A 15,917-nucleotide genomic window follows, 5' to 3' on the forward strand; every position below is an offset into this window, starting at 1 on the left:
AAAAACACAACTAGCTTTCAAACGGTGCCCACCGAGTATAAGTAACAATAGTCTTCTATATTAGTGAAGCGTTACTTATTAGAGGTAGTGTAATACATGGGCAACTTGTTGTGAAGGATGAGCACAATATGAGATACAAATGAAATGATACTTTTCACACTAATATCATAGTTTTTCTTTAAGAGTTGTCTATGGCATTCGCACTGATGCCACATTTAGAAATCTTGTAGAAATCTTCTAATTGGTCCCCATTTTAAGTGGATTCGTTTTACGTGAAATATTCTGGAACCAATTATCCTCGGATAACGAGGATCATCTGTATATTAAATGAACAATCTAAAATCTAATTGTCATTATTGTCTCCTGCAGACAATAACATGAATAACAATGATATCAGATGAGTTTATTATTAACTTATATTAGTACTAGTGTAGGAAGCAAGCTTACATAGCATCAGTAAATATGTCTAATTCTTCCTTGAATTTATTCCAGCTGCTCACTTCCACAACACCAGATGGTATGAAAATCCAAATCTTTAACTTTAATTTTGTTGTTCTTATAATCGTACACAACTATTCTGGCATAAGTAACAAAATTGTAACAAAAAATGATTCCAGGATAATAATATGACAGGTATCAATAACTAGGGCCCTAACAAAATAACTTATCACTGCCTTTTATCGTACTGCAAATTGTCACACTTCTGGGAAGGGTTGATCTCCAAACATTACCCTTCTGATTATATAAAAGCTCTAAAAATTTTCCTGCTTAGTACTGAATGTTTTGCTCCTGTCAAGGAGTTTGTCAACAGTTCTGCTTCCCACCCTTATGGGTAACATTGCTAAAATCTTTAGCCAGTGGGTGGTTGATAGTTGGAACAAACTTCTATCTGTTCTTGTGGAGGTCAACAATTTAAATAAGTTCAAGGCAGAACTAGACAAACATTTGGAGTGAATGGATGGGTGAAATAGGAATTTTTTTATTTATTTTTTGGCTGATGCTATATAAACTTGCTTTCTTGTATCATATGCCTTTGCTAATGCTAATACCTTGGGGTGAAAGTTACTGGATATACCTATATGACTTATCGAATGGTCGAGATGAATGAACATGCTGATGATCCATATAATTTCGATGTTAGGTAAGTATGCTAGTTCGGGACACACTTCCATCACGTGTTCTTTACTTCCATGTTCAACTTCAGTAAGTTCCTTTGGAGTATTAGAATGAGGCATTGGACAGATTAGGACTTAGCAAGGATAATCGGTTCTGATCCTTACTCGCTGGCAAATTCAGAGACTGCTAAAATTTAGCCAGGAGCCCCTTTTTTGATTGTTGATTAAACCACGGTTGCTGACTGCATCTTATACCAAAAAGGAAAATTTTCTGGAATTTCCTAATTGATTGTAGGAAATGCGAACAACAGACTAGGCTGAGTATCGAGCACTTAGTATATTCTTTTCTTGTAGTCCCTATTTGAAATATGTGTAGAGGATGATAATCCCATACAGCTATATCTTTGTTAGTTTTTATAATAAATTTTTAAAATCATGATGGTCATTTGTGACGACTCTGCACACTGATGCCATTTTGAAATGTTTCGGTACTTCTATTTTATTTATCCATAAATTCCTCCATTTTTATAACCCTTTGGCAAAACTGTGCTAATTAAGAATCTCAGAAAATTTATATTTTTATTTTTTAATTCTTAATTATAGCTAAATTCTCTTCCAGATTGTGACTTTTTTTTAATGTAGAGGTCTGAATCTCAGCTTATTTTTGGTCTATATTTTTAATATTTTATGGCAATTTATTTCAGAGTCATATGAATAATGAATACCAGATGTTAAAGAATTCTATTTCTGTCCTTCTAAAAGACTTGGTAAGTAATTGTTTAAAATGAATACAGGTTAAACCTTGTTATAATGAAATTCTTGGAACACTGTATAAAGCAAAGAATGCAAATTATAAGTTACTTTTATTTTAAAATAGTCATACAAATGCAAATAATCTTTACAAAATTTTATTTTTTGATCAAGGAGTCCATTATTTTCAATTGTATCATATTTTAGTAGTGCCATTAAAAATTAAATTTTTGATACCATTTAACTGCTAAAAAATATTTCTTGGAATCAGTAGTAGAGGACAAATATGCACAAACTTTTTTTCGGGCTGTTTAAAGCTTCAGAGAGTGAAATTTCTTCGTCAGGTGGGTCCACAACATTTTCATCATTATCTTCACTCTCAAATCTCTTGTAGGCATTACATGAAGATGCCTGTAAATTTTCAATAATTTCCTGGTGCACCAACTTGCTCGCAGTCAATACATTGTCATCTGCTTCTGTGTAATCTACATAATTAACTGTATTTGGAACTCCCATAGCTGCAACTATAGAGTCCCAAATTTCTCTAACTTCATGTTCCCCTTCTGTTCCAATATTCTATGTTACAGTTGCCTGTATTTTGAGATCTTAAAAAAAGCATTCTGATTGCAAAAACAACTTTTGCTGAGTCTGAAGTTATGTCTGCCAGCATAAAATCTATGTGTTGTGAGTTAATTGGAAGCAGAGGTATAATGAGAGTGGGAGTAATTTACAGACTGGAAGATTGTGAAGAATATGACCAGAGTCTTTACATGCAGATGGAATGGGTAAGCAAGCGCGAATGTCTTACTATGGGTGACTTTAATCTGCACCAGATTGATTGGAATAAGTGGGATGAAAACTCACATTGAGGAAAAGTTTTTCTAAATAAACTAGATTATTATTTGTACCAGCATATCAGAGATAATACTAGGGGTGAGAATATTCTCGACTCATTATTGCACATGAATTAGATGACATCACGGTTAAAATACAGGAAATATTTTCAGGTGATCACGCAGTCACCTGCAATATTGCAGGAGGAAGAGGATGCCGAAATGGATGAATGTGGAGCTGGCCAGTCAAATAAAGCAGAAAAAGATAGCATGGAACTGTTATAGAATGATGAAAAATACTGGTCTACAATAGCTACAAGTTGATTTGTAATAGTACCACAGATGAGGTTAGAGAGGCCAAGGCTACATATGAGAAAGCACTGACTAAGAGAGTAAAGAATGGGGACAAGGAATTTTTCAACATATGTGAATACAAGGAAGTAAAAAGTGGATCAAATCAGACCCTTATACAATGGGTGTGGGCTCTTGTGGGAAGCACAGTTAGTACAATCGCCATCCTCCCCACTGTGGGTGGAAAAGACCTGATTTCGAGTCCCGTCAATGACGTGAGGAATTTCAATGGGCATTTATCACAATGTGACTGAGGTAGTCGGTTTTAGGCAAGGGTAGCACAATTTTTTTCTCCTGAAAACTCTGATTTTTCATCCAGCAAACACAAAATACAAGAAACACGCATTTTACAGACAGTATACACAGAGCAATATAGCCTTAGTTTAGTTGCTGATGCTTCTAAAAACCCACTACAACAACAACAAAAACAACTGGGTGTGAGATGGTCTTAGACAACCCAACTGATTGTTGGAGATGAATTGAATTGAAAGACTCTTCATACTGAGAAGAGGCTGTGCAAGTGAAGCTGAGTCATACAAAATTAGTGATTTCAAAATTACAGAAGATGGTTTATCAGAAAAAAAATTTGAAGCATAAAGGCAAGTAAGTCTTCTGGATTTGATGCCACATACCCAGTAATTTCAAGAGAGCCTGCCAGGAAGTATATTGAAACATTGAAGTTAATTATGAGGGCACCTTTGGACTTGGGAGAGATTCCTTTGGGACTGGAGAAGTGCCAGTGCACCAATACTTAAAAGCGGTTCTAAGAGCAAAGTTGGTAACTGTCACCAGTTAGTGTGATTTCAATAGTAGGGAAAATCGTAGAAGCAATGATTAAGCGTGCAATCCATGAATATTTCAATAGATATAGCATTCTGAATAACACAAAACATGGTTTTGTTAAGGGGAAAACCATGTTTAAGTAACTTAGGAAGCTATTTTGACAGTTATTCATGAGCTGGATGTAGGGAACAATTTCAACATAGTTTATTTAGATTTTAGCAAGGCATTTGACTCAGTTCTTCATGAGACATTACTATGTAAACTGGAACATGTTGAGATTACTGGAAAAATTTCTAAGATGGATTGTTGGGTGGCTGCAGGGCAGAAGATTGTGATTAATGGAAAAAAAATTCTTCAGATTGATGTAAAGTCAAAAGTGGGATCCTCCAAGTATCGGTTCTTGGACCACTTTTGTTTGTGATTTCCATAAATGACATCAATGATGGGATAGAAGGCTTGATGTCAAAATTTTCAGAAGATGTAAAGATTGGTAGAGTAGTTAATGATCAGTACTAAGCTCCTTCAGGATGACTTGAACAGGCTGAAAGAATGGTCAGAAAAGTGGCAGCTGTGTTTTGATGTGGACAACTCCAAAATAAATTATAAACTTGGTGGGAAATAAAAGCAGTAGAGGAAGATAAGGATCTGGCAGTTATAATATGGACAGATATCAAGTTTTCTGAGCAGTGTAAACAGGCATCCAGGAAAGAGCCCATGATATCCTATTGATTTATGAAACATTATCCTGTAGAGATATGAATCATAGTACCACTGTATAAGGCAATTGTAAGACCACAATTGGAATGTTATGGTCAAGTGTGGAGACCCCCATCTGAAAAAAAGGTATTGAGCTTCTTGAAAGGGTCCAAAGATGGGAAATTTGCACAGTGAGATTGGCAAATGGCAACCATACAAGGAAAGATTCTGATTATATGTGAGCTATATAGAGCTTGGCAACCAGGCACCATAGAGGTGATCTGGTTGAGGATTTTGGCTTTGAGAAGGGTTAGTAAAATGAATTGAGGTAGAATTTTCACTGTTACAGAGAATTCCAGAAATCAGGGGCATAAATTCAAATTACAGGAAAAAAAGGTTTAGAAAAGATTGTAGGTTTTCGTTTAGCCAGCAAGTTGATGATTGCTGGGACAGGTTGCTTTCACATTTAGTTGAGGCTGACAGTTTTAAAATAAATTAAATTCAAAGATCAACTGGACAGTTATCTATGCAAGGAGGGAAGCAAATAATTTGAATTTTCTTATCTACTGTTTTCTTTTTTTTTGCCAGTGCAGCAAAAGCCTCTGTCTTCCTGCAATATATAGCTATTACTATTACTTTCACTATTTGAAAGAATTGTCTTGCAACTCTACAATGGACATTGTCAGAAAGTCATGCTAAAATGTGCTCTGATTTAAATAGTAATGTTATGAATAATAATGCAATATAACTAATAATAGATACGTGGATTGTATTCAAGAAGTTAAGCTCTATCCGAGGATATAATTTTTGTCGCAAGTCGGGTAATTATATAGATACCAGAAGTGAAAATATATATTAACAGTTGGAATATTATGTAACTGTTTACAGCAACAATGGCTACCTATGCTATTGCATAGGGAGCTGGCAGTTACTCTTTGTGCGTCGGTATTTGATATTTGTAAGTTTCTTCCAACTGGGGACTTGCTGGATCTTATAGGGAAGTTTAAGATTGATACTAACATGTGTTCTTCAGGTCTCCTAGGCCAGTGGTGTGCAAACTTATTTCACTCATGATCCCCTTTATTAAAAATAAAATTGATGCAACCCCTCAATATAAACCCAAGGTAGGATCACCAGATGTTTAGAGAAAAAAAAATGCCATTTTATAAATTATATAGTAGAAAATTTTATTTGAGTACTGAGAAAAGAATAAAAGAATTGTTTCCTTTTTAATTTACGCATTGATATAATTGTTTAATATTTCAGTTGAATACAGCAAAAACAACAAATCAAATTCCTATTCTTCAATTAAGATTACAATTCAATAAAAAATGAACAATTAAAAAACAAAACAATGAGAAGGATGAATCTGGATAACCAATAATATTTGGTGCAATATTTGAAATTGTTAATCTCATGTCATCTTCTGGATCACTGTTTTGTTTTTATAGCTGTTAATTTCGAGAAACTAACCTTACATAATTATATAGATCCGAAAGGTAGCAATGTTTACAGCAGCATTTTTGATAATTCTGAGTACTCATCTCGAAGAGAAAGCCAAAATTTTTCACAAGTCATTTCAAGATGCTTGATCTATTTCTCACAAATAACCCTTCTAAGTACACGGTCGAAGTGAGAGGTCCTTTAGGCACCTCAGATCAGAACTTGGTGGTTGTCTCTTCTTCAATGGAGCCTTTATCTCATGGCTATTACCAACCTCGTGTTGTTTGGCATTACAAGAATGCAAAACGGGATGACCTGCAAGATTTCTTCTTTTCCTAGGTCAGATTACTGTTTCAAAACTTCTGATGTCAACGTTTGCTCAAATCGTGTCAGTGAAATTATTTTTGTAGGAATGGAATGCTTTATTCTACACTCCACTTTAAAATCTTGTCCTTTATCTAAACCTTTATTTTTCCAATGAATATGCTAAGGCTGTTCAAGAGAAAAAATGTTGCATATCGTAATTGGCTTGTTTCCAATTCTTCAGTTTCATTTTCTGCCTACACCAAAGCTCGCAACAAATGTAAATCAGTTATTAATCAGTCCAAACTAGATTTTGAACAGGCTAAGAGTAGAAAATTTGCTTCTTGCCATAATGGTAGCTGAACATTCTGACCTCTGGGCAAAGCTGTTGGCCACAACTTTTGCCCACCTCTGTCAAAACCAGATGGTTCTGTTAGCACTTCAGCCAAGGATAAAGCTGACGTGTTAACATGCCATTTTTCTTCCAACTCATGTATCAATGATATTGGTAAAACACATCCCACCATTCCCAACACGCTCCATTCAATGCCACCTGTGGTCTTCCGTCAAAAGGATGTCAGAAGGATTTTGGTGAATCTTGATTCTAAGAAAGCTCCAGATCCTGATGGTATATCTCCACTTGTTCTCAAAACCTGTGCTCCTGAACTTACTCCTGTTCTTTGCTGCCTTTTTTCACTTTCTTATTCCAAAGGTGTTTTCCTTCTGCTTGGGAATTTGCTCTTATCCAGCCCGTTCCTAAAAAGGGTGACAAATCCCTCCCATCCAATTATCGTCCCATTGCAATTACTTCTACTCTTTCTAAAGTAATGGAAAAATCAATTAACTACCAACTCAAACTACCTAGAAACCTTCTGTCTGATGAACGATTGCCTGTATGGATTCCATCAGTGTCGATCCACTGGTGATATTCTGGCTTATGTTAACAAATTTTCCATTGACAAATTCAATGGAAAAGGTCGGTGAAACGCAAGCAATTGCTCTTGACAGCTCAAAAGGCTTTCGATCGTGTTTGGCATAAAGGTCTTCTAAGCAAGCTTCCATCTTATGGTTTGCCAACTGTGTTTAGTAATTGGTTATCCAGTTTTCTCTCTGATCGCTCATTGAGGGTATTGGTAAATGGCTCTCTGTCTTCTAACTTCTCCACTAATGCTGGTGTCCCCGAAGGTTTATTTCTCTCTGCCACTCTTTTCCTCTTGTATATTAATGATTGGAAATCCTATCATAGTTTTTCCTGATGATAGTATAGTGCATTCCACTTTCCATTTTGAGAAAAGAAAAGTGAAATGCACTTGCCCTGCCCAATCAGATTCAACGTCTCGAATATTTGCTACCAATTCCATAAATGCTGAATCTCCACGTGATTCTCCAGTGGGGCAAAGACAATTTAGTTGATTTCAGTCCTTCTAAAACTCAGTCTTGTCTTATATCTCACAAAAAGGATTCTTCTGCTCCTATGCTTTTCTTTGGTGACACTCCAATTTCTGGGCAAAATGATATATCTCTTTTGGGGATTACCCTGACTTCTAATCTCTCTTGGCACAAGCACATTACAAATATTGCTTCCTCTGCATCTAAAAAACTTGGTTTCCTCTTTCACTCTTGGCATTACTTTTCTTCCAAACAGCTGTTCGCTCTGTACAAATCGCAAATCCGCCCTGCCATGGAATATTGTTCCCACATCTGGGGTGGTGCCCCCAAAACCTCTCTCAGGCTTCTAGATTCCATTCAGAAGAGGGCAGTTAGGTTAATTAATTATTCATCTCTAACAGGGTCTCTCCACTCGCTCTTTCATAGACGTACTGTTTCTGCTGCATGCCTTTTCTACAGATACTTCCATAGGCACTGTTCTTCTGAATCGGCTTCTATAATTTCCACTCTCTCTTTCAAAACAGTCCGAACACATGCTGCCACAAGTTAACATACATTTACTGTCCAACTCCAAAATCACAGAACCAACTTTTCATCTTCCTCATTTATTCTTTCAACTGCCATTTTCTGGAACAACCTTCCTTTATACGTATTTCCCGAAAATTACAGTCTGCAGAAGTTTAACTCTAAAGTCAACAACTAACTTCTCTTGTCTTCTCAACCTCCAACCCAAAATGTGGTACTAAATACTATATGTTCTAATACCTCTCGTGTTTGGGGTTTTCATAAAAAAAAAAAAAAAAAACCTTTATTTTCATCTGTTAATGTAGCAGCACCATCAGTACAAATCTCAACACAGTTGTTCTATGTTAAATTATTTGTTAGAGAGAAAATATTTATAAGTTTTAGAGAGAAAATATTTATAAGTTCAAAAATCTTCTAGCCTGTTTTTATTCCTTCCAAAGCTTTGTAAAACAGAAAATCCTCTAAAATATCTCTCCTGTATCAGTATCTCACATATAGTAACTGACATATCAACATCAAAACAAGTTCGCATCAGCATTAGCAGAGATATATGATGCAGGAAAGCAAGCTTATTTAGCATCAGCCAAAAAACCTCCCATTTCACCCCTACATTTGTTCCAATTGCCTGTCCAGTTCAGCCTTATAATTTATTTAGGCTATCAACTCCCACAACAAAAAGTAGAAGTCTGTTCCACCAATCAACTACCCACTGGCTAAAGGCAAATTTCTGCACATCTATTTTACAGCTGTCTTTCTTCAATTTGAATCTATACCCCCCCCCTCAGTTTCTGAGCAAGTGGAAGAATCCCATCAGCATTGAGCCTGTTCAATCCATTCAAGGCCTTATATGCCTCAATCAGATCACATCCCAGTTGCCTACTCTCCAAACGCTGCAATTTGCAGAACTGAAGCCTTTTTTGGTAAGGGCACTCCTTTGTTTCCCCTCACCAATCTTGTTGCCCTTCTTTGCAACCTTCCTAAAATGAGGCCTCTAGACATCTACACAGTATTCTAGGTGTGGCCTAACCATTGCCTTGTACAACAGAATAATCACCTCCCTGTTCCTGCTAACAAAATTCCTATATATCATTGTCAAGACTCCATGATCTGCCCTGGCAGCTGATCTGCACTGTTCATATTTGACTTCATAAAGTTAAATTGTGCAGTTAAACTTCATATTTCACTTCACAGTTACCCCAGGTCTTTTTCACTTTCCATTTCCCTGAGTGTAGTACCACACAGTTCGTATGTTTCTCTTGGGTTATTGCTACCCATATGCAGTACTTTGCATTTGTCAATGATATACTTCAGTTGCCACTTCTCAGCCCATTTGCCCAACTTATCTAGATCCAGTTGGAGTAGCATACTGTCTTTACTTTTGTTAACAACCCTGCCAACCTTTGTATGATCTGCAGACTTGGACATTAAGCTTGATATATATTTTTTTTTTATGTGAACCCCAAACACGGGAAGTATTAGAACCCATAGTACTTAGTACCGTGCTTGGGTTGGAGGTTGAGAAGACAAAAGAAGATATTTGTTGACATTGGACTTGAACTTCTGTAGATTGTAATTGTAGATTGTAGACAACTAAGTTGTCTTTGCCCCACTGGAGAATTACCTGAAGATCGGCATTTAAGGGATTGTAGCAGATTTTCGAGAAGTTGAAGCTGATTGAGTAGGACAAGGTTTCTCAAAATGGAAAGTGGAATGCAATGTGCTATCATCGGCAAAACTATAGATAGGATTTCCAGTCAATGGAAGAAAGTCATTAATATACAAGAGGAAAAGAGTGGGGGAAAGAACTGAACCTTGGGGGACACTGGCATTAGTGGAGAAATTAGAAGACAGAGAGCCTCCACCGTGAGTGATCAGAGAGAAAACTGGATAGCCAATTACTAAAAACAGTTGGCATACCATAAGCTGGAAGCTTGTTTAGAAGATCTTTATGCCAAACATGATCAAAAGCCTTTGAGATGTCAAGAGCAACTACTTGTGTTTCACAGAACCTTTCCATCGAATTAGTCCATAAATGAGTAACATAAGCCAGGATATCACCAGTGGATTGACACTGACGGAATCCATACTGGCGATCGTTGATCAGACGGAAGGTTTCTATGTAGTTTAAGAGTTGGTGGTTAATTGATTTCTCCATTACTTTAGAAAGAGTAGAAGTAATTGCAATGGGACGATAATTGGATGGGAGGGATTTGTCACCCTTTTTAGGAACTGACTGGATATGAGCAAATTTCCAAGCAGAAGGAAAAACACCTTTGGAATAAGAAAGTGAAAAAAGGCGGCAAAGAATAGGAGTAAGTTCAGGAGCACAATTTTTGAAAACAAGTGGAGAAATACCCTCAGGACCTGGAGCTTTCTTAGCATCCAGAATCGTCAAAATCCTTCTGACAGAAGACCACAGGAGGCATTGAATGGAGCATGTTCGGAATGGTGGGAGTTGTTTTACCAAGATCATTAATACATGAATGTTGGAATTAAAATGGGATGCTAGCAGGTCAGCTTTAATCCTTGGCTGATATGACAATAGAACCATCTGGTTTCGGCAGAGATGATGGTCTTCCGTCCTTTTGACGTAAGACCACAGAAGACTTTGAATGGAGCGTGTTGGGAATGGTGGGAGGTGTTTTACCAAGATCATTAATACATGAGCTGGAAGAAAAATGGGATGCTAGCAGGTCAGCTTTATCCTTGGCTGAAGTGAAAAGAACCATCTGGTTTGAACAGAGGTGGGAGCAGAGATGGGCAAAAGTTGCGGCCAATAGCTTTGGCAAGAGACCAGAATGCTCGGCTACCATTAGGGCAAGAAGCAAGTTTTCTACTCGTAGCCTGTTCAAACTCTAGTTTGGACTGATTAATAACTGCTTTACAATTGTTGCGAGCTTTTCTGTAGGCATAACATGAAACTGAAGAATTAGAAACAAGCCAATTACGATATGCAACATTCTTCTCTTGAACAGCCTTAACACATTTATTGGAAAACCAGGGTTTAGATAAAAGACGAGATTTTAAAGAGGAGTGTGGGATAAAGGATTCCATTCCTGCATGAATAATTTCACTGACACGATCTGAGCAAACGTTGACATCAGAAGTTTTGAAATAGTAATCCGACCAAGGAAAAGAAGAAAAAAAAGTCTCGCAGGTGATCCCATTTTGCATTCTTGTAATGCCAAACAACACGAGGTTGGGAATAGCCATGAGATAAAGGTTTCATTGGAGAAGAGACAATCACCAAGTTGTGATCTGAAGTGCCCAAAGAACCTCTCACTTCGACAGTGTACTTAGAAGGGTTGTTTGTGAGAAAAAAATCAAGCGTATTGGCTGTATGATTAGGATTGTCCTAATCATACAGCCAATACAGGTAAATGAACAATCTGTGCTAGGTCATTAGTAATTGCAAAAGCCTCAGCATCTCGGCCAGCTGGGTCGGTGTGACTAGAAAACGGAAGCCAGCTGCAGTTGTGAACATTAAAATCACCAAGGAAAATTACCTCACTGTTAGGAAAGTTGGACTGGAGAAAGTCAAGTTGCAAAGAGAGGAAGTCAAAAGAGCTTCAAGTGATTAGTTGAGTTGGGAGAAGGGTAGAGACAACAGATGAATTTGACACAATGAGGTAGAGAGAGATTTTAAGCCACAGAAGATCAAAGAGAGGAGATTCCAAATTGCCAAGTCTGACAGGGAATATCAGAACGGACATATGCACAAGTACCACCTTTGAGGTGAAAGGAATCATACAGCGAATAATTTGGGCATTTGAGATGAGCAGTAGTTGAATCAACCGATAACTGAGATTCTGTTAGAAAAAGTACATGGGGTTTGGCAGACTGCAAGTGGAAATGGACATCGTTGAGATTAGAATTGAGACCATGCATATTTGTGAAATGAATTAGGAAGTGCTTGGGAGGCTTAGATCTTTTTGCAGATAAGCTTGCTCTATTAGTTTGACAATTCATGGTGTATTCAATAGTAAGAAAAAGTGGGTGGGACATGCTGTATGAAGTAATGAAATTTTTGGATATGGCATACACGTGGTAAGAATATACCCAGATCCTTGACATAACGTGGCCTCGACAATGCTCCCCGCATACACACTACTCGGACTCCCTCCAGTCACTATCTGGCAGAGTAGAGGTAGCAAGATTATACACTAGCTGATCCGGAAGCCTCCTAGAGAGTTACCAATAGGTTCGGTCTGTTGTACCAACTGGCGGCCAGCCTGCGATCACCATTTTAGAGCTGTACCCTCGAAATGTAAGGAATATTGGATCTCGCCACGACGTTCATCATAACCTCAAAAATCATCAATCATACTGTATGATGGAAGAGATAGGGAAGGGTTAACCAGAATTTAGCTCTAGAGACTAAACATGGGTTCCACAACTTCAAGCCTCCAATAAGTAAAGTGGTGGTATTTCAACGGTTGGTGAGAATCATCTACCACCTAGTACTGCCTGGTAACATAGAGGGACGGCGTTCCTCCATGTGGTGTGGGCGCCACACCTGGGTGGTCACCCACCATGTACTTGTGCATGGAGGTTATACCCAGGATTACTAACAGTCCCACAATCGTGAAGGTGCAAGCATAGGATTTGGCTGTCACAGACCATCCGGACTTCGACGAAATTGGGTCCACTTGACTTGAGTGTCACCCGAATATCAGTTCCGTCAGCGTTTTAGATTCCCAGGTGGCAAGTACAGCTTGTCCGGCATATCTGAGAGAATGTCTGTGACAACCTCAAGGACCAATATACCATCATCAGTATCATTTATAAATACAGAAAACAACAATGGACCCAACACTGCATCCTGAGGGACTCCACTAATAACATTAGTTCACGATGAGCAGTGTCCATTGATTACTACTCTGTCATCTCCCACTCAACCATCCCTTTATCCATTGTAGCAAATTATCCTTAATGCCATTAACTTTCCAATTTGTACAGCAGTCTTCCATGTGCAACTGTATTAAAAGCTTTCCTGAAATCCAAGTATATTATATCAAAATTACTTTTGGTGTTCAGTTCCTTTTTGTCCACATCAGTGTCCAATCAAATTGTTCAGACAAGACCCCCTTTAACAAACCCATGCTGTGTCTTAACTATTACTGCAGTCTTATCTAGACGATCCTGCAATGCTTCTTTAAATAGTGACTCCATTATTTTTCCCAGAACACAAGTTAACTAACAGGTCTATAGTTACTTGTGTCACCTTTTGAATCCCCTTTGGAATTGGTGATACATTTGCACACCTCCAGTCAATGGGGGACCTCCCCCTGAGTCCAAGAACGCTCTCATAATTATGGCTAAGGGTTTGCTTACTTCCTTTGCTGCCTCTTTTAATATAACTGGAAAGATCCCGTCCATCCAGGTGCCTTCCTTATGTTTAACTTCAACAATTTCTCCTCCACTTTGCTCTCAGTTATTACAAAATCAGTTAGCTCCCTGTTAGAGTTTGATAAACTTCTGGTATTCCATTCATTGAATAACTCCTCGTGTGTATGTAGATGCAAAATACTCATTCAGTTTATCAGTAACCTGAGCATGATCATCAATAGTCAAACCATTTATGTTAAGTGGTCCAATCTGATTCATCCCTTTCCTTCTACAGTTTACATAAATAAAGAAGTTTTTCTTTGCATCCTTTGCCAAAGTTTCTCGTAATCTGCCTTCACCTGCCTAACCTCCTTTGTAACTTGGTTGCAGATCAACTCATATCTGTGTCATAGGCTTCTGTGTCACATGTTAATTTATATGCATCCCATATTTTTCTTCTCTGCCACGAGCCTCATTAATTCATCTGGCATTCATTTAGGCTTAAACCTTGAACAGAATTTCTTAGTTGGTATGCCTAGCAAAAAGCCTGGTACCCTCCAAGTTAAAAAGTCCCTGAAGGCTTCCCATTTAGAATTCACCATTGGTAACATCATCAGTTGATCCCACTGTATAGAATTTAAAAACTGTCTGAGATCACTGTAGTCACCTTTACAAAATCCAAAACCCTTCCCCTTAACCCTGATGGTAGATACATCTTTAAGTAAATCCCAGATCAGTACACTGATCACTGTCTTGTCGCAATGAACAGTAAATTAAGAAACTGTATGGATCCTCAGCATGATTTGATGTGCCCTGTCTGTCAATTTCATAACAAAACTTCAATAGCTCATAAGCAAAATGAATCAGAATCATGGTAGTCACTGAAGACTGTAACAATGATATATTTTTTAAAATTTAATGTTTTTTTTTTCCCCCATTCCAAAAATGAGATATAAAAGGTTATTTCTGCAGAGGATAATGTCTGCAGCAATATCTTTAAGTAATCACAGTCAACTGATTGATTTAATAGAAAATAGAAACAGAAATCCAGTCAGCAAAATTCTAAATTAGGCATTGTTTGAAAGCATGCTAGGCCAATATGATTGGCAGGGATATATATAGTTCTGCATGCCTGCCTTACCATTATCTATCCTGGGTAGCATCCTGTTTGATGGAACTTAATGGGGATTCATATTTCTCAACAATATGGGATTGCTTGATGCCAAAAGCAGGCATGCAGGACCATATCAGTACCTATGACATTTTACAGTCTGTATATAGTTTCTTCTAAACTTTTCACCATCCCTTGATTTTTATTTTAAAAAAGTTAAAGATTTGCTATTGAATAGAACTTATCCCAGTTAGAAGCTGACAAGTAACAGTATTTTTTCCTGCTGATATTAGGTTGCCTTTCAAACAAGTTCTTTTTTCTTACTTTTCTACCAAATAATAATGAGCTGTAGAACATGTAGTTTTCTACCCATTTCCAACCGCTAAGGAAAACTTTGTTCTCATTGTTATAACCGTTTTGGGTTAATTGAACATAAGTGTGCGCGTTGGAGTGGAATGGGTTTGTCTTTCCTTCTTCCTTTCAAAGTGTGAAGTTCTCTAAACAGCTTATCCTAGTTGAACATTATTCTGCACATGTAGCAAATATGTGATAGATTTGCTCTCCAAGCTTTTAATGTTAGATTGGTTGCATTTCACTTTAGAAGCAATAACTACTGCTTTTGCCCCTCAATGCAAAGCATTAATGGAGTAGCATTTTATTCTGACAGAAAGCAAGTCAGAATGAGCCAGCTAGTTCTGTTTTTCAGTGCATTTTGATAAAAAAAAAAGTGTTTCCTAATTGTTGTAGATTGCTTCTGGCTTTTGTTGTAATAAAAATATTGTTAAAATGTTTAACAGTTCTGAATGTGTATAAAATGCCGAGCATGTCCAACTAATAACAGCCTAAATTTTATTTATAGCACTCGAACACAAGCATGTCTTGATGATTAAGACCTTTGCACACTTCTGTAAGTTAAACATATTCTTCAGGAATTAATTTTAGTATGTAAATATCTTTTAGATTAAACCACGCACATCATCAGTCATCTCTGATATTGTGGAGTTATACTTCATAACTGGGTTGTCACTATTGCAACAACATGGTACCTGCCTGCCCACCAATGAGAATCCAATAAGCTTCGAAATGGTGCCGTCGGGGTGATGATATCCACCGAGAATAAGTAACATTAGTCTTTTCCATAGGTGAAGCGTTACTTATTTGAGGTAGTGCAATACCATGGCAACTGGTTGTGAAAGTATTCACAATATGAGATATAATTAAAACAATGCATTAAAACCCTTGGTAGTAGAAATGTGTGTGCATTATCCATGCATAAGTAAACTCCTTAAT

General features: G+C 37.4%; 1 protein-coding gene across 1 annotated transcript in view; it reads left to right on the forward strand.

Annotated features, from left to right (window-relative positions):
• Positions 1-15,917, forward strand: part of LOC150083042 (uncharacterized) — a 328,847-nt gene that overhangs the window by 185,265 nt on the left and 127,665 nt on the right. Inside the window, exon 9 of the mRNA XM_090376992.1 lies at positions 1,820-1,882. Within this exon, the coding sequence (XP_090233118.1) occupies positions 1,820-1,882 (63 nt within the window). The remainder of the gene's footprint in view (positions 1-1,819; positions 1,883-15,917) is intronic.

The sequence above is a fragment of the Mastigoproctus giganteus genome, chromosome 7, assembly GCF_048544385.1.
Source record: "Mastigoproctus giganteus isolate SK-2022 chromosome 7, ASM4854438v1, whole genome shotgun sequence".
NCBI classification, from domain to species: domain Eukaryota; kingdom Metazoa; phylum Arthropoda; class Arachnida; order Uropygi; family Thelyphonidae; genus Mastigoproctus; species Mastigoproctus giganteus.